The sequence below is a fragment of the Hylobates moloch genome, unplaced genomic scaffold, assembly GCF_009828535.3.
Source record: "Hylobates moloch isolate HMO894 unplaced genomic scaffold, HMol_V3 SCAFFOLD_4, whole genome shotgun sequence".
NCBI lineage: Eukaryota > Metazoa > Chordata > Mammalia > Primates > Hylobatidae > Hylobates > Hylobates moloch.
This window is the reverse complement of record NW_026652279.1, coordinates 67,433,383-67,453,474: the sequence shown is the minus strand read 5'-3', so window position 1 is coordinate 67,453,474 and position 20,092 is coordinate 67,433,383. Positions and strand designations below refer to the sequence as shown.

The following is a 20,092-nucleotide window of genomic DNA, read 5'->3' as shown; positions in this document are numbered from 1 at the left end:
ACTTGCAACCAAGGGAGCTGTAAGCTCATTTACATTTATTCTCAGTAACAGAGGACTATTTAGTGTTGAATATGAAGAGTCTGCTTTTGGTTTCTAATAGTCATTTTGCTTTCTAATAGTCAGAGCTGACTGTAGCAGACATGAACAGGGTTCTGCCCAGACCACCTCCAAGAGAACCTTCTGCAAAATAGAGCTGACTGACAGACCACTTGTTATTCCTCTGGACCTACCCGGGCTGCTTCCCAACTAATGACTGAGCACAGTGAGGGTACTTATGCCAGGCCCTTCCTGCTTGATGCAGGACCCTTCTGATGGGCAACTTTTTTCAAGAACTCCTCATCAACATAGCTGAAACCTTCTTAGAACTGCACTCAGATCTGAGACTTCCTATCATCCTATTTCCTTCTCTCCTTCACAGGTGTCCAATTTATATGGCTACCTGAAGATTCTTCCTACCGATTCCTGTACCCTCCTTTTTCCTTCACAGATGTTTCTCCCAATAAATGTGTTGCCTGTTTGCTAGGGCTGCCATAATGAAATACTACAGAGTAGGGGGCAATTGGATTTTTCGCAGTTCTCGAGCCTGAAAGTCTAAGACCAAGGCACGAGCAGGTTTGGTTTCTCTTGACGTCTCTCTCCTTCGTTACAAATGGTCATGTTCTTACTGTGTCCTCACATGGCCTTTCCTCTGTATCTGAGCATGCCTGGTGTCTCTCTCTCTTTATAAAATGACACGGTCATATTGAATTCTGGCCCCACCCATACAACCTCATTTAACCTTAATTACTTCCTTAAAGGCCCTATCTCGGCCGGGCACGGTGGCTCATGCCTTTAATCCCAGTGCTTTGGGAGGTCGAGATGGGTGGATCACAAGGTCAGGAAATCAAGACCATCCTGGCTAACACAGTGAAATCCCATCTCTACTAAAAATACAAAAAATTAGCCGGGCTTGGTGGCAGGTGCCTGTAGTCCCAGCTACTCAGGAAGCTGAGGCAGGAGAATCGCTTGAACCCAGGAGGTGGAGGTTGTAGTGAGCCGAGATCACGCCACTGCACTCCAGCCTGGGTGACAGAGCGAGACTCTGTCTAAAAAAAAAAAAGGCCCTATCTCCAAATATAGTCACTTTGGAGTTTAGGACTTCAATATTTCAACATATGAATTTTGGGGAGACACAATTCAGTCCTTAACACCTGTCTAATCTCTGTTGGAATTTGCTTTTTGAAAGTCCCAAACTGATGCAGTGAACAGAAGGAAAATGAGCTGACTTTGGTTAATAGCGAGCTCTGCATCAGTGAACATGGTCACACAGAGCCTGAGAGATGATTGTCCAGTGACATCAACTGGTCCACTTGATTAGATTTCTATCTAAATTCCACACACACAGTTATTGATTTTTTATTGAACATTAACAGTTAAAAGTAACCTGGAATCTGTCAGTTTGATACTGAGATAAAAGACTAAATTAGCATCTTTGAAAACATGATAGGAGAAGAATCATAGAAGACACATTTGCTTTCTAGGTTAGTCATCTTTATGACCATATTTGTACAAAGGCACATAGATATTTGTGTCTTGTTCATTCATCTATATCTATCCCAAATGCCCAGAAAGCATAGTGTTTGGCACATTTTGTGTGTTCCACAAATAGTTGTTGGATTAATGGATTGATCATTGCCTTCCCAACACCCCCACAGTTATCATACCAATAGGTTCTCAGGTTCTATGTGTTAGAAATAACTGGAGGACTGTGATGATTATGATGCAAATGAGAGATTTAAGATGAATGATTTTACTGATTTTTCTTTCTTTATTGGGTATTTTGGAAAGTTCCGCATGGGAGATAAAAGTCTTCATGTTTAGTTTTATGGCCCCCAAAGGCACCCAGGTAGTTCTTCTCTGGGTTGAACAATCTGACCCCCAAGTAGTCTACATTATTATACCAGAAGCTTTCTAGTAATTAGGTTCATTAAGGCTTAGTTTTTCTTCCTAGAAATAAAGACTGACAGGAAGGAGGGAAGACTTAGGATTGGACGCCATGCTTCACGGCATCCATGAAGCTGAAATGAGCTGATGAGAGAAAAAATAGTGAGTGCTTAAAAGCTCCAGATACTTAGGTTTCTAAGACATTCCTGGAGAACATCTATTTGAAACATCAGTGGGGAGAGTATAGATACCAGGAATAGGAGAGTTTCACTCAAATTGGCTTGGCACAGATAAAAATTTCTTTGAAAGCTACTCTTTTTAGTTGGGTATACATTTGTCAAAGGTTTTCAAGAGCACCAAGTTCTGAGCTCTAAGCAGGTTCTTTAAAAATCAGCAAACTAACACAGGAACAGAAAACCAAGCACCGCATGTTCTCACTCATAAGTGGGAGTTGAACAATGAGAACACATGGACACAGGGAGGGGAACATCACATATCAGGGCCTGTTGGGTGGTAGGAGGCAAGGGGAGGGATAGCATTAGAACAAATACCTAATGCATGCAGGGCTTAAAACCTAGATGACGGGTTGATGGGTGCAGCAAACCATCATGGCACATGCATACCTATGTAACAAACCAGCGTGTTCTGCACATGTATCCTAAATCTTAAATAAAAAAAAAAAAATTGGTACTTGCAGAGAAAAAGAAAAAAATATTTAAACTTTTGGAGTAATTATTCTACATATTTCTTGAGCTATATCAAAGTCAGAAGAATGTTTGAAATTGATAAAAAAAAAAAAAATCCTCCAAGGAGGTGCTGAGCACTTATCGAGGGTAGCTACAGCATTATCTCAATGATTAATTCTACCACTGAGTGCAGTCCAACCAAGCTTCTTCCTTCACGTAATAGGTTGAATATACCACTCTCTTTAACTCAGCAGTCTTCATAAGCTAGTAAATTGACATCCTACTGGATTTTTCTCTCGTGCCATCCCAGGTGTTGCCTATTGTCTTTCTAGCTTACCATTAGTGTGCCAGTAACAGCTGATGATGCTTGGGCTTATTGTATAGCAGTAAGTTTAAACGTTTTCGTAGTTCCATTTTCAGCATAAAACTCATCACATGTTCAGAAGAGCCCTTTTTACTCTGCACTTCCCCAAATGCAATAACTGACGGCTCCATTTGTTGTAAATTGGCTGAACCCCAAAGAGGTCGGGAATAAGGCAGAGAGAGATTAGTGGTTGCAAGCTCCCCACAATCCCCACTCCTGGCAGAATGGCACAAGGTCATCATTCCTGCACCATCCTACAGAGGATTTCTTGATGACCAAGAAGGTCAGAGATGATTTGGGGTGTATGCTGTCTAGCAGCTACTTGGCCAACAGCTCCCCCTCCAGGACACTGGAACATCATTTCCCCAGCAAGTCAAGGTTGCATCCTCACCTTGGACAAACTAGCTGAGGACCCTCTTCCTCCTGCCTCACTTTCCATTTCCTTATCTCTTCCTTTGTGATTTATCCTATGTCTCTTTCTCTTTGCTCATCATCTCTTTCTTTCTCTGGCTTTTTTCATTTTCTAAAATCATTTTCTACTAGTTCCTATTTCCTCTTTCCAGACACATTCTTCTCTCTCTCTCTCTCTCTCTCTCTCTCTCTCTCATAATCTCTGGATTATATTTTTTATAATCTCTGCCTCTTTCTTGTCTTTAGTCTGGAAATCTCTCCCTCTTTCTTTCCATTTATTTTTGTTCTTTATGTCTGTCTCCCTTTTTTATGTTTGGGGTTTTTATTGTTTGTTTTTCGAGATAGGGTCTCACTCTGTTGTCCAGGCTGGAGTGCAGTGGTGTGACCACAGCTCAATGCACTCTTGTACTCTTGGGCTCAAATCATCCTCTCTCCTCAGCCTCCCAAGTGACTGGGACTACAGGCACACATGCCACTATGCCTGGCTAACATTATTTTATTTTTCATTTTTATTTTTTTTATTTTTTTTGTATTTTTGTATTTTATTTTTTTATTTTTTATTTTTTATTTTTATTTTTTGAGATGGAGTCTTGCTCTTTCACCCAGGCTGGAGTGCAGTGGCGCAATCTCAGCTCACTGCAGGCTCTGCCCCCCTGGGTTCACACCATTATCCTGCCTCAGCCTCCCGCGTAGCTGGGACTACAGGCGCCCGCCACCTCGCCCGGCTAATTTTTTGTATTTTTTAGTAGAGACGGGGTTTCACCGTGTTAGCCAGGATGGTCTCGATCTCCTGACCTCGTGATCCACCCACCTCGGCCTCCCAAAGTGCTGGGATTACAGGCGTGAGCCACCGTGCCTGGCCTTCATTTTTATTTTTGTAGATATGGGGACTTCCTTTGTTAGGCAGGCTGGTCTTGAACTCCTGGCCTCAAGCAATCCTCCCACTTTGGCCTCCCAAGATTTGGGGACTACAGATGTGAGCCACTGCACCTAGCTCCTTTAATATGTTTGGTTAAACCTCCTCTCCCCTACCAAATTTTCTCTCCTCTTTCTTTTCTTTTTCTTCCTTCCTTCCTTCCTTTCGTTTTTTTTGAGACAGGGTCTCAGTCTGTCACCCAGGCTGGAGTGCAGGGATACAATCATGGTTCACTATATCCTCAACCTCACCTGGCTCAAGTGATCCTCCCACCTCAGCCTCCTGAGTAGCTGGGACTACAGGCACAGGCGACCATGTCTGGATAGTTTGTTTGTTTTTTTTTTGTTTGTTTTGTTTTGTATTTTTTTGTAGAGACATGTTGCCCAGGCTGATCTCTGACTCCTGGGCTCAAGCCATCTGCTGGCCTTGGCTTCCCACAGTGGGATTACAGGCATGAGCCACTGCACCTAGTCCCTCTCCTCTTTCTTATATGCTAATCTGGTGTGGCATCGATTTGTCACTATCTACTGCTATTTGTTTACAAAAAACAGTAGATATTTATTTTTCTATTATTTCTCCATCTCCTCTTCATCCTCCTCATCAAGTATCTTTCTATATTCTTTACGTTTCTTTCCCTCATTTTCATTTTGTATCTTACCAAATCTTTCACTGAATTTGTTTTCTACCTTTCTTGTTTTCTTTTATGTCTTCTCTTTGTTGTCTTCTTCTCTCCTCCTGGTTTTGTACACACACACACCTGTTCTTCCTCCCTACCTCCCTATCCTTCTTTCTCTTGTCTCGTTTGTTTGTTTGTTTGTTCTTTTTGAGATGGAGTCTCGCTCTGTCGCCCAGGCTGGAGTGCAGTGGCGCGATCTCGGCTCACTGCAAGCTCCCTCTCCCGGGTTCACGCCATTCTCCTGCCTCAGCCTCCCGAGTAGCTGGGACTACAGACGCCCACCACCATACCCGGCTAATTTTTTGGTATTTTTAGTAGAGACGGGGTTTCACCGTCTTAGCTAGGATGGTCTCAATCTCCTGACTTTGTGATCCACCCACCTCAGCCTCCCAAAGTGCTGGGATTACAGGTGTGAGCCACTGTGCCCAGCCTCCTGTTCTGTTTTTTAACTCATCCTTTGGCTTTATGTCTGTTCTTGTCTGTGTATGTGTGTGTGTGCCTCGTGTATACACACCCCTCACATGTGCACAGAAGACAGGAGAGGCAAGGAAAGTAGTGCATGAGGTTAGAGAGCTACCCACAGAAACTGAATCTGTGGTTTGTAACCCTGGTTTCCCATGAGAATCTTCTGATTTAGTTTGCAAAGGGGTCAATGAATCTAATAAGCCTGGGTTTAGATCTACTGGTTTAATGATGAAACCCCTTGAAAGCCAAGATTAATTATTTTCACCTCATGCAATGACCAATAGGAAAAGAAAGGAGATTTTTGAGGACTTCAGTGAAATAAGATATCTGTGTGAGAGAGAGAATCTGAAAGCATTGTGGGGGATGGTCACGAAGACAGGACTTGGATGCAGGGAAGCGAACAGAAATTCGTATCTGTCTTTTTGGGCCTCGTTAAATAGCACCTCACTGAGCTTTCATTTAGAATCTATTTCTCCTTCCCAGAACCCCCTGCAAATGTTTATTTCTGCATTTCAGTCTTTACCAAACTCAGGCTCACTTTTTAATTACTTGTCCACGTGTCTGCTCTCCCCTGGACTGGGTACATCAAGGGCAGTACCAAGATATTTGTTCCATTGTTTTCTTGGGAATCTTTCTAGCCCACGCTTCTAATTATCTAAGTGTTCAGAGTCAGTGTCAGCATTTGCTTAATTCAATTAATATCATAATTAATCTTCGAAATGTTAAAGTGATTAATATTGACAACTGAGATTTAATATCACAACCAGTTATATGTAGAACTGGAGATAAGATTAGTTCTATCCAACCAATTGTTACATTTGTCGGAATTGTTCATTCCAACCATGTACCATTGACTAAGTGCTGAGATAACTAGTAAGAATACGGGAGCACTGTAGTTTCAAATTTGGGTGTGGACTCTTGACCCAGACATCCTGGCTCTTTGCAACTTACCTTGCAATCCCAGCTTTGCAACTTGGCTAGCTACATGTACAAGGCAGACTAAGACTGTGCCTATTTTTCAGAACAGCCAGTTGTTAGTCCCCTGTGGCCATCTGTACATGCCGAGTTGGCTCAGGAAGATGCTCATCTTCAGAAGCTCCAGTGTCAGCCCGAGTGTTCAATTTGCCTTTATTTAAATTAATTTTTTTATATTTATTGTTTGGGACATCCAGATAATAATGCCAGATTCTTCCTATGTCAGTTAGATATTGGCCCGCTCTCCCTTCTCTTCAAATCAACTTGAGGAAGGATTTGATGTGTCAAGTGGGGACACCCCAGTTACAGAATGAGATTCCAGATTTCCCAGTTTGAAACGTTAGCAGGAAAGAGAATCAATCACTAGCAAATTGCAGGTATTACTTTACAATTTCTTTCCCATGAAAACAAGATTCTCTTTGAGGAGGGCTTGTTATGGCAAGTAGATTAGCAGAAATGAGTCTGTAAATTCACCAAATGCTATTCTTATCTGCAGGTAAGACAACTGCCACACCGTGGCACGTCCAAAGCACTGCAGAGTAATGGACTGCGGATCAGGAAATACCCTCCAACCTCACTGGTTTTCAACTTGTTCCAAACCTCCCCATACTCAGTTCCCCTCTATTTCTGACACTCTTAGCTTCACAACTTGAAGCTAAGATCTTTTTCCATTGTCAGTTTGACCTCGTAATCTGGCCTTGCACCGTTTATATTATTAATAATATGTACCCAAAACCCATGTATGCTGACCCAGGTAACTGCCCCCACCTTCGCATTCTGCAAACACAAATAAATACAAGCTAGCCAGAGGTTATATTGTACAGCACTAGATGACTCCCTAAGCAATGTCTCTGCCATAGAAGATCCAGTTTTCAAATATAAGTTCTCTGAAAGCTCAAAGCTTGCTGTAGCAAGAAACTCGTGTGCAAGACCATCATCAAAACAATCTTGTTCAGAAGGAGCAAACTACTGACCAAAAGGTTTTTTTGGTGTTTGTTTTTTTGAGACAGAGTCTCACCCTGTTGCCCAGGCTGGAGTGCAATGGCATAATCTTGGCTCACTGCAACCTCCACCTCCCGGTTTCAAGCAATTCTCCTGCCTCAGCATCCCGACTAGCTGGAATTACAGACACCCCCCACCACGCCCAGCTAATTTTTGTATTTTTAGTAAAGACGGGGTTTCACCATGTTGGCCATGGTCTCGAACTCCTGATCTCAGATGATCTGCCTGCCTGGGCCTCCCAAAGTGCTGGGATTATAGGCGTGAGCCACCACACCCGGCCGACCAAAAGTTTTATCACTTCAATTTCTTAGGATGACCAGAAAACAGCTGCTTTGTAGCTCCAAGGAACAGGAACCTGAGGACTACCAAGGGCCAACTTGAGTATTGTGACTTCCTGTTCCATTGCGTTTAGCCCTCAGACATACTACTTTTGACTCCACATGCACAGAGTAGAGTAGGTGCTTGATAAATATTTGTTGCTGAATGAATTAGAAATTGATCATACTTGTCCTTTGAGTCTGTAGTGAATGCGTCATCTCCCAAATCAATATTAATACCAACATGATGAAATCTAAAAATTATTTCAGATATTCATCTTCTTTATTATTTCAGTTCCCACCAATGATAGCAACTAAAGGTCCAGGGGAATGCAAAAATAAATAGGCAATTATTTTGTGAAAAAATAAATTTTCACATGAAAAAGTCTTCTTTCCATTAATCCCACCAGTTCCTTAATTCTAGAAAGAAAAGAAAATTGGAAATACTTTATTGTACCGGCATATAGGGACTGAGACTAGAATTATACTTTCAGACAGGAGAAATGAGGTGAATAGTCCTGTTCTTACAAATTAACCACTGCTTTCACTGATCCATCACTGACCACTGCAAATGGTTAAGTTCTATTACCATCTCACATAACATGTTCAAAAAGTAAAAAGAAAAAAGAAAGCTTTTTCAAAAGGTGAATTCTAAGGGACTCTGTAATGGCCCTGCTATTTGGAGTTTTTCTCACTTATATACAAAGCTGAAATGGCACCAAATATCCACTTTGCCTTGTTCTCTACCACTCTTTAAAAGTAGGAATCTATATTTCTTGGCAAAGTTCAAAATTAAACACCAATCAAAGATTCTTAGCCATAGGTCTAGACCCTCTCTCCAGCCACGTATGAGCACATCTCAAAGGTAGATGAAATTTATAAATGCGTCTCTGGAGCCTCTATGAGCATCATTGCATGCGGGAAGGTTTCTGCTCCTGATGTGAAAGGTAGAATTGATCCCCATATCTGACCTGTATGTGACATAATCAAACGAGAAGCAGGGAACTCCTCTCCTTTCTTTCACTCTTTTTTTCCCTCTCTCATGTTTTCTCTGTTTTTCTTTTTCCTTGCTCTTTTACATGAATGTAATTATCAATAGTCACTTGCTGATATTCATCCCCCATAGTACCTGGTGGCAATTGGGAAAAAAATTATATTTAGCAAGATAATTTCTGGGATGTGTCCAAAGATACATGTTACTTTTGCTTCTCTTCACCTTCTGAGCTCCAGTCTACCACCCAACCATAAATATTATTCAAATATTGGAGCTTTATCTGTCTTTTAACTGAAGAACTACTTCATTGTATGAAGAGTTAAATGTCTGTTATGTAATTTTATGCTTTATTCAAACAGTTGATATAATAGATATTCACATGCATTTTAAAATTATACACCGATTTATTATAAGTGATATAAAATACAGTGAAAAGAATTTATTTTTAAAAACTGTCAGTGAAACATCTGATACACATCTGGCTATGAATGGTAGATTCAAACGTGATAAAACTGCCACTTGAAATGCATCACAGTACCAGCAGGCACATGGCAATCTTACCTCCTTACTTCTTTGATTACAAAGATACAATATTCACTATATCCCTCTGTGGTTATCCTTTTGTTAAAATTTGTTCTGGTTTTCATAGTTCCTTTTGTACTTCAACAATCACATTTTGGCAACTTACTCTGGTAATTAAAAGTTGGATTCAAGAAAAACTATGAACTCCCACATTTGTGCATTCTCCTTTCCATCCCTGAATTCTGTCTTTTGTAATGTAGACCTTGTGTGACCCACACAGCCAAATTTAAGAAATGTACCCACTTCAGATTTCCCCACCTATCCAACCTAATCTGATGTCTTATCCTGACAGACTGCAGCTGCCAAGAAGTAAGATTCCTATGCTGCTCTCAGGAAAATTTGTCCCACTTGTTTTCTAATTCAATAAAGATACTGGTTTAAATGTGAAGCCACGCAAGAGAAAGATGAAGCCAAAGCTGGTCCCCCTGAGGAATTGTTTTGAAATAAGGCATCAGGACCCTCTATTCAATTCATATTTAATAGACCGCCATCTCTTCTGCCTTCATCAGAAAAAAACAAAAACAAAAACAAAATAGTATCTGCCTATGATTAACAGTATTTAATTACATGCACTTTTGTTTGAGTTTACTTCCTTGCTTTCTGAAAAAAAGATAGGTATTTAGACACTAGTTCATGATGATAAAATTAAAATTTAGTTTTACAAACAAAAATTGAAACTGTCATTTGTAGGAAAAAAATTCAAATTTAAAATTGCTATTTTTCACTATTCTTAGATAGCAAGAGAAGTAAGAATTTCTTCACTGTGATTTATATCACAACAGAATTTTTTTCCTTGACAAAGGACCTTTTGAAAATCCCAGGAAAGGACCACAAAATAATCAAAGACTGCACATTGTAAATAAAACCCTTCAGCTGTTATTGAAACATAAGTATAATTACACACAAGGAAAAGGTATTATCAGCAGAGAAAAGATGCCTTAAGAATTCTTTGTCTTTTTCCAAACTGATGGACATGAGTGAGCTCTAATATCATTATGTTTAGAAATGGCTTCATCCAGATCCAACTGTACACCATTAATATTCACTTCCATGCAGCCATTATAAAAGGCATTCACTGGTGTGGCACTGAATGGAACATCTGTAAAAGTAAAATATTAGAATATTAGTCCAAGACTTTTAGCATCTTGTTTGTTTACAGTGAGAGAAGTCATTCAGACTTCCTATTTCCAACCAAATTCTAATCCTAAAGGAAAAGTTAATAATGAAATTCTATTCCATAAATATACATTAAGTGACTCCGATATACATGTTATTGTACTTCATTGAATTCAGCATGTCATGAGTTCCTCAGATTTCATAAACACAATTAGTTCCATTTAAACTTAAACATATTTGAGGAAGAGTAGAAACAAGCATATTCTTGTGATATTCTATTTTTATTATACAAATAACATACTATTTTCTCTTTAAACTTAAGCAACAGTTTAAGCATTGTTAAATCATTTTCTTAACTCCAAATTATAGCTACTTGGAAATCTCTGATGAATGTATCTCTTTTATTATTGTTGGAATAAAAGCAGATTTCTGTATTTTTCCAAAGAAATAATTTTTTGTTGAGCATACAATAGGTCATGATACAGGATTCACTTTCATGTACTATTTAGAGTTCCTAAAAATAGCAATTTTCCTTCCTCTTTTTAGGCCTCTCCTCTCCATTAATCTTAACTCACAATGGATATTCTTTAGCCCTTATTCTTCATCTTCAGTACCTTATGCCAAAAAAAAAAAACCTTTAGATTTTCAACTTCTAACTTGCCAACACAGTGAATAAAGTTTCTACTTTACTATGACTATGAGCTCATAGCATTTGTTAAGAATCCCTTTCAAGTTGGGCTAAACATCATAGATTATGCCACTTTTCCTTTTTTGAGAAAAGAAATTACTCAAATTCATTCATTTTTTGAGGAAAGAAATTACTCAAAATCATCCATTTCTCTTGGGTTTTAGTACTTCACATGGAATTTAACATGCCTACTTTGCATGCAATTAATAATTTACCCATCCCACAGTTTATACTCTTAATATCTCAATATTTAGCTCCTCTCAAATTTTCCCCACTCTTTCTCCCAAGACATTTTGCCTGAAGTTAGTCCTCAGTGCTGTTGCCCAAATCCTGAAACCGCTGAAATTTTGATAATTCTACTTCTTTTAAACTCTTTGTTGGTTTGATTTCCTAAAATTGCATTCAGCTAACTTGTGGATAAGGTAGTAGGTAGATTTCAATATAGAATTTATTCATTTAAACTATAATTTTTTTTTTTTCCTTCTTATTCTTTTTTTTTTTTCCCATAATTTTTTTTTATTATACTTTAGGGTTTTAGGGTACATGTACACAATGTGCAGGTTTGTTACATATGTATCCATGTGCCATGTTGATTTCCTGCACCCATTAACTCATCATTTAGCATTAGGTGTATCTCCTAATGCTGTCCCTCCCCCCTCCCCCAACCCCACAACAGTCCCCGGAGTGTGATCTCCCTAATAATTAGGCATGCTCACTACTTACCTCTATTGATCGATCTATCTATCTATCTATCTATCTATCTATCTATCTATCTATCTATCTATTATCTATCTATCTATCTATCTATCTATCTATCTATCTATCTATCATCTATCATCTATCTATCTGTCTGTCTGTCTTTCTATAGCTTTTAAAGCCTATTTACTTCTATTTCCCAGAACCCCAGATACAATTTCCATATATGGGAAATCAAGACCATGAGCAGTTTAAGCAATATATTGAAGGTTATCAGAGGTCCAGACATCAAACAGAATTCTCCCCATGAGAATAAATTGCAAATGTCATCTGAAAATGCTTCTAAATAACTTTCTGCCTCTTTTTTTCCATTTAAAGTGAAATATTGCTGCCAATTTCATATTTTCCAATATTCACTTAAAGATGAATCTGCTTTTCCTCCAGTTATCCCCATCTTGGTAAATGGAATCTCCATCCATGCAACTGCTCATGCCAGATACCTAAAAGTCATCCTTATACCTGTCTTTCAGTCATTAAATCCTATTAATTTTGTTTCTAACACATATCTCCGATCTATTCACTGTCCATCATCTTCATTGTTATCACCCTGGTCCTGCAGCTTCCTCAGTTTCCTCATCTGTAAAATGGGGATAATAATAGCACTTACCTCACTGGACTATTTTGAAAATTAAACAAGTGGATATATTTGAAGCACTTTAAACAGTGTCCACATTGTTTGTTTTGCAACAGTTGATGGTAGTTTAGATACTACAACTATTGTCACTGCTTCTTCATCTGGACTACTGAATAGCCTCTCAGATCATCTCAATTAAACCCACTTTTGTCTCCCACCTATCCATCTCCATCCAGCATGCAGGGTGAATTTTTAAAATTGTAATATTGCTATACTACTTCCTTGTCTAAAACTTTTCATAGTGTCATGTCTCTCATTATAAGACTTACGATCCTGAACTAGGTCTACAAACAATCCATCCAACCACCCAGTTCACAGCCTCACTCTACACTACCGTCTCCCTTGCTCAGTATGCTTTAACCACACTGATATCCTACAGATTCCTCCAGCGTGTCATCCCCTTCCACTTTGCCCACACATGGAACATTTTACTTGCATAATAACTCCAATCCCCACTCTCAGACCTGGTTAAATTTATTTAGCCTGTTCAGTATCAGATTTATAGTTTAGTCTATTATTCAGACCAGTTGTTTCTGGCCCCCACGACCAGGCAAGAAGTCGTATTTTCAGGTTCTAAAAGCAACCCATACTTTTCCCTCATAAAAGTGATCACAATTTTAATTATTTTGATATTTTCCTAATTAGTTGTTTAATGTCTACCTCACCATTAGATTGTTTATTACTATGTTGCGAGCACCTGGGACATAAGGTCTTTTTGTTTTTGAGACAGAGTTTCCCTCTGTCGCCCAGGCTGGAGTGCAATGGCGCAATCTCGGCTCACTGCAAGCTCCGCCTCCTGGGTTCACACCATTCTCCTTCCTCAGCCTCCTGAGTAGCTGGGACTACAGGCGCCCGCCACCACACCACGCCTGGCTAATTTTTTTGTATTTTTAGTAGAGAGGGGGTTTACACTGTGTTAGCCAGGATGGTCTCGATCTGCTGACTTTGTGATCCGCCCGCCTTGTCCTCCCAAAGTGCTGGGATTACAAGCATGAGCCACCGTGCCCGGCCCCATTTATCCAACTTTTATTGAGAACTTATGTCCCGGCCGGGCACGGTGGCTCACGCCTGTAATCCCAGCACTTTGGGAGGCTGAGGCAGGCGGATCGCAAGGTCAGGAGATCGAGACCATCCTGGCTAACAAGGTGAAACTCTCTCTCTACTAAAAATCAAAAACATTAGCTGGGCGTGGTGGCAAGCGCCTGTAGTCCCAGCTACTCGGAGAGGCTGAGGCAGGAGAATGGCGTGAACCCGGGAGGCGGAGCTTGCAGTGAGCCGAGATCGCACCACTGCACTCTAGCCTGGGCGACAGAGCCAGACTCCATCTCAAAAAAAAAAAAAAAAAAGCCGGATAAATGATAAGATGAACTGAATAATAGATGAATAAATATTGGGTAAATAAGAACAAATATTGAACTTATAAGACTATTGTGATGAAGAAATAAAATAACATATCCTTTCTGGCTGGTATAGCCAAATGAAGCAAAACTTGATCAGCCTTAGTTCAACATTTTTAAACTAAGCAAAACAAAAATATGCCAATAAAATGTCGGTACTAGCCCCTAGAAAAAGAATAATGAATACTGGATTTTATGTTCCCTTCTGATGCTTTTTTACTATAATTATATATTTAAAATATTATCGGTTTGATTAAAATATACTTTTTAAAACTGAAGAAAAAGTAAGCAGATACCTGGAAGGCCACCCAGGTATGTGGCCACTTTTGCTTTCATTGCTTTGTCCAAGATGGCAAGTTGTCTTTGAAGGTCTTCATGGGAGATGGTTTCTATTTTAAGTGGTGTTGACAACTCCAGATTGTTTCTGTTGACTCTAAATTCCAGATGAGATTGTTGATCGGAACATAGACTTAGGGCCTGTATCCGATATATTACAGTATTTTCAACAGATAACAGAATATCCTGAAGAGCAGAGCAAAGATTCAATATAAGCAAGGAGTAAGAGTAATGCTGCTTAAGAGCGACTTTTGAGTTTTTCAAAGTCAAAAACTAAATTTCAATAAGTAAAGAAAATGTATGATAGAGCCTCTAAATTTAAGGGAAAAATTCCTAATTATTATAAGACTAATTTATAATAATTATGACTAAAATTTAAAATACACATTAGTTTTACAAACTCAAAGTTTAGCTAAAATATAAATGTATACTGGTTTCTGAAAATTCAGTAAAACAACCAGAACCTATAGGAGTGTCTTATATCTTTCTGTTTATGAGCCTTCCTAATTTCCAAGTTTACATATGAAAAGCGAAGCAGTTGAATCACTCTTTGTTGATAAAAGACTTGGGAAATTTAAAATGCTTTAGTAAGCATGTGCCAGCAGGACTAACAGGTTTCTTTGTGCCACACAAGCAATCCTATAGACTTGGGACAAAATAAGTGAAGAGGCCCTGAGAAAGAAAAACCAGGAATCGCCACCAGTACTTTATAGAACATTTACCAGAAGATTCTACAGAAAGAAAATGTGTTCATTCTGCTGAACCTTTCAAACTGCCGTTATGCCTAAATTACTCAATGTGTTGAGTATGATCTCTTCCTATAGCTTACGTGGCATAGAGGAAAGTGATAAAAACATAGTCAGAAATGTTTATTTAGGAATCCAAGATACCTATTTTAAGTGAAAAGACTAACTTTGCAAATATAGGTTACTTGAGGAAATCTGTTATTGTGTTGTACATGTCCGTATTCTTAAACTCATTAAAAGAGATTGTCAATAAAGAAAATGCTCCAAAATGATCAATGATACCTGGAATAATGTTATGAAATATCGCATAGACCTTGAGAAGGAAATCTGACATGCAAAGAAAGAACCACAGAGGCAAACACTCAAAGGATAAAATAAATATCAGACATGGCATGTGTTAACCTCCTCCACTACATGAATGTAGTGTTTAAGATAGGAATTCCATTTTGTTTAAAAAGAAAAACAAACTAGCAAACAAAAAACCCCTGAAATCCAAATGTAGAAATCTCCTTAAAGACAGGAGATTAAAACAAAAGCAAAAACAAAAAAAAAACTCATCAGGATATTTTTAGGTTACTTATGGTTAACCACCAGAAACTTCCCATCCTCCTCCCTGAATCATACTTTAAGGTGCAAACAGCATAACTTGTTTTACTACAATAGACATTATTCAACCGTACGTCTCTTTCTAAAATCTACTGAAAGCATCCAAGTCAGCCCTGGCATAAACATCAGCTTCTTGCTGTAACTTGTTGGAATGCACTGTGGATGACACATAAACAGAACAACTATGCTCTAATAGAAGTCTGAATAATACAGATTTTCTGATAACCCTCATATTTCCTTTCATCTAAGGCTTTTTGGTGTTCTTCCTCCTAATTTCAAATAAGAGTTGCCAGTAAGAAACCAAGTTTTAACTTTCTCTTTTTTTGCTAACTTACTCTTGGGAGAAAAGATTAAGCGTGTAAGAAAGAACAAAACATTATAATTAAGCACTGAATATCTGACAGTGCACTGTAATTAGACTCACTTCTATGTTGACAGTACAGACTAATTCCCACAACGCTTAAAGGATTCTTAATCAGGGGGGATCTCTATGTACTCGAATGGCTCCAAGCAGCCTGTGTGAGAGTCTGCGTAATCTTAGGTATAGATGCAGTAGGTTTTTCATTCCTCCCTCCCCTTACTTCTTCATTCAGACCTTGGAAACAAGCCAGAAAAAAAGTAACAATAATAGACATTTTTTGAGTCCTTAATGATGTGCTGGAGACTGTGCCAAACACTTTACTAAGTTACTTTATTTAATCTTCAAAATAGTCCTTTGAAGTAAATACTGCTATGTATACATTTTAAAAAATGAAAAAAAAAACAAGGCTCATATAAGTTTAGAGTTAAGTTACCTGTGATTTTTCAGAGGTGGAGTCCACCAAGGACACAGCAAAGGGCACTGTGTTGTTACCAGAAACCAAGGCAAGCATAACGCCAGTGCCCGTGGATGGACGAATATTCAAGGTCACATTTACATGCCAACCCTCAGCACTGGATACATTATCTGTTTAAAATAATGAAACAGAAGCATGATCAATGCACTCCTGAAGTGCACCAGAAGGAATTGTTATTAACACAGTCCAGGTAACATTCAAAACTATCTTGTGTAATAGTATTTTCATTCCCTTTCTCAATGATCCGTATAACCTAGGCAAAACAAAACAAACTTTTTTTTAATGCAGTCAAGAAACATGCAAATGGAGTGCCATCTTCCTGTTCTTCCTAGAAGAGAATTCTGGATTGTGGTGTTAAGGATTATCATGGATTTTCCCGGTTTGCTCTTTAACACCGAGCGCTTCCTTCTCCCTTGCACATTCACCAGTGCTCAAATCTCAGAGCGGTCATATTTCCAAGTACATGTTTGAAAGTTCAACAAATTTACAGTAATAATTTAGGGAAAATCTGGGTACAGTTGCCATCATCACTCCAAAGGATAAATATGATTTATATACATAGGAGAGTTGTATAGTTCAATACTAGAGAAATACGCTGACTTCAGCAGTTAGTTTTGAAATCAGAATAGGAACCCTTGTTTTGTGAATCTCTTGTCATAATCCTTCACATTATCTTTCTTAATTACTAGGTTAATTGTCTATCCCACTAACGTGCAGGCTCTAGGAGGTATATGTCTCCATCATTGCTTTGTTTTCCCCAGCAGTCACTCAGTAGATATTTGTTGAATTAATATGTTTCCAGAGTAGTTGGATTACTAAAAATATTAGTTCAAAATCTGAATGAAGTCTTCCTCATTTAATATGATGTAACGTATAGCAAAGCCCAAATACCACACGGAGCCCCTGAAAGGGTAAATGTGAATAAGGAAAATCATTTTCCTTTGACAAGATGTTCTTCCACTTAGCCACATATAATGTCACTAAGTTTTTCATTATAATCCTGTAACTCCCATCCAGAAGAAAAAAATATATAGACCGGGTGCAGTGGCACATGCCTGTAATCCTAGCACTTTGGAATTGCCTGAGCTCAGGGGTTCGAGACCATCCTGGGCAACATGATGAAACATCTCTACTGAAAAAATATACAAAAAATTAGCCGAGCATGGTGGTGTATACCTGTAGTCCCAGCTACTACTCAGGAGGCTTGATTCAGGAGAATCGCTTGAACTCAGGAGGCCGAGGTTGCAGTGAGCTGAGATCACACCACTGCACTCCAGCCTGGGAAAAAGAGTGAGACTCTGTCTCCAAAAAAAAAAGAATGTTTATATGTAATCATTGTGAAATAAGTAATTTTTAATTGATATATCATAATTGTAAATATTTTGGGGTACATATGTCATTTGATAAATGCATACAATGTGTAATGCTCAAATCAGGATAACTGGAATTTCTATCACCTAAACATTTATCTTGAAATAAGTAAATTTAACACAGAATATTAAACTCAAACTAAAATGAACACGCAAATGTATAGAAGTTAAAATGTAACATTAAATATTAATTACAAAGTAGATCATATAAATTATCCATGAAATGATTAATTACTTACTAAAGTAATTTTTTTAGATACAATATAACTCTTATTTTCATTACCTTTTTGGGATTTTTTTCCTTTGGCCAAATCATCATGGATTTAGTTTTATCCTAATTTAATCCTTACCCCATTTATAACTTTAAAAAAATCCTTCATAGGCAGACCAGAACTAGGCACTGTATTAATTTATGTTAGAAAAAGGGAAATCATTTTTGTAAAATTTGTCCTTAAAAATGTAGTAAAAAGGGCTGGGCACAGTGGCTCATGCCTGTAATACCAGCACTGGGAGGCTGAGGCAGGAGGATCACTTGAGTTAAGGAGTTTGAAAACTGACCTGGGCAACATAGGAAGACCCTGTCTCTGCGAAACATAAAAATTAGCAAGGCATGGTGGCATGTGGCTGTAGTCCTAGCTACTTGGGAGGCTGAGGCAGGAGGATTGCTTGAGCCCAGAAGGTCTAGGTTACAGTGAGCCATGACTGTACCATTGCACTCCAGCCTGGATGACAGAGAGAGACCCTATCTCAAAAATAAACAAACAAATGTAGTAAATACAGACTACGAAAGATGGGAGGGTGGGAGGAGGGTAGGGGTTAAAAAATTACCAATTGGGTATCATGTTCACTATTTGGGTGATGTGTACACCAAAAGCCCAGATTTCACCACTACACAATCAATATATCACAATATATGCATGTAAGAAATCTGCACTTGTACCTCCTAATTACATAAAAATTGTGGAAAATTTGTTTTAATGTAGTAAACACTTCTTTTTTTTTTTTTTTTTGTGAGACATGCTCTCACTCTGTCATCCAGGCTGGAGTGCAGTGGTAAGATCCCGGCTCTCTGCTGCGTCAACCTATTGGGCTCAAGCCATCCTCACACCTCAGCCTCCTGAGTAGCTGGGACTACGGGCCAAGGCCATCAGGCTTGGCTAATTTTTGTATTTTTTGTGAAGATAGGGTTTCACCATGTTGCCAAAGCTGGTCTTGAACTCTTGGGCTCTAGCTCTTTGGGATCTGCCCGCCTCAGCCTCCCAAAGTGCTGGGATTATAGGTGTGAGCCACCTTACCTCACCCTTTTTAGGTTACAAATAAACACAATTAAAATGCAATTTTTTTCTTAAAGCAGAGATATCACATTAATGCTAACAATTTATAATGCAAAGTGTTAGTAGCTCAAATAATGAACTACTAAAAAAGAAAAAGACAAAGATTCAATAAAATAATTAGAATATATAAATAGCTAATAAACATGGGAGGATATTCAAGTTCAGTAGAAATTAGGGAAATAATATTAATATTCAAACCTACAAAATTTAATTTTTGAACTATCAGATTGGAAGAAAACTAAAGCATACGCTTTCTCGTTCTGTTGGTAGAAATATTAATTGATAAAAGATTTTTGGAAAAGAATGTAATTGAACCTCTAATAATTATATATTTGCCTAACCTTTGATAGAGATAACCTAATTCTAAAATTTTCTTCCATAGAATTAATCACATAAAGGTAGAAGGATGTATGATTCAGGATGTTCACAGAAGTATTATTTATAAGGTTAAAACCCTAGGGTCAGTGTGGCAAGACTCCCTGCTCCACTTAGGCTGTAGAAAAGTGGAAAGGGCACCACCCCCACCCTTACAACAACAAAAGCCAAATTATCTGCATAATCACGACTTTTCTTGAAACTATCAAAGAGCTGAGGTCGCAGAGCAGCAAACTAACCAGAAACCTAAAGAAAGACAGGTGTTTCCAAGGAAAGCCAGAATAAGAACACTTTCTAACCCAGGGCAGACAGGAAATGCCATGCAGTTTGGTAAAAATAATTTAGGTAAAGATTTAAACAAATTGCTGAACTCCATGTGGGGGCTGATGTAAGAGTTTAGAAGCCCTAGAAACTACAGACACAAAGACAATTCATGCTCATTCACAAGCTCTTCTCCACAGACCTTACCATGCACTCAAGAGAAAACAGAGTGCAGGGAAGGAGACCCGAGAAAGCCTCTCTCTTAATATGGTCCTGAAAGCAGCACCAGCTACAGGGAAGCCACAGAGCCCCATCTAGATCCTTCT

General features: G+C 38.7%; 1 protein-coding gene across 2 annotated transcripts in view; it reads right to left on the bottom strand.

Moving 5' to 3' along the window:
* Positions 1-9,775: 9,775 nt before the first annotated feature.
* PROS1 (protein S) overlaps positions 9,776-20,092 on the bottom strand; it is a 40,302-nt gene continuing 29,985 nt past the window's right edge. For both annotated transcript variants that reach the window (XM_032150375.2, XM_058438183.1), the window contains 3 exons: positions 16,385-16,536; positions 14,199-14,424; positions 9,776-10,410 (listed from right to left, as the gene is read on the bottom strand). In XM_032150375.2, the coding sequence (XP_032006266.1) occupies positions 10,250-10,410; positions 14,199-14,424; positions 16,385-16,536 (539 nt within the window). In that variant the 3' untranslated portion in view covers positions 9,776-10,249. The remainder of the gene's footprint in view (positions 10,411-14,198; positions 14,425-16,384; positions 16,537-20,092) is intronic.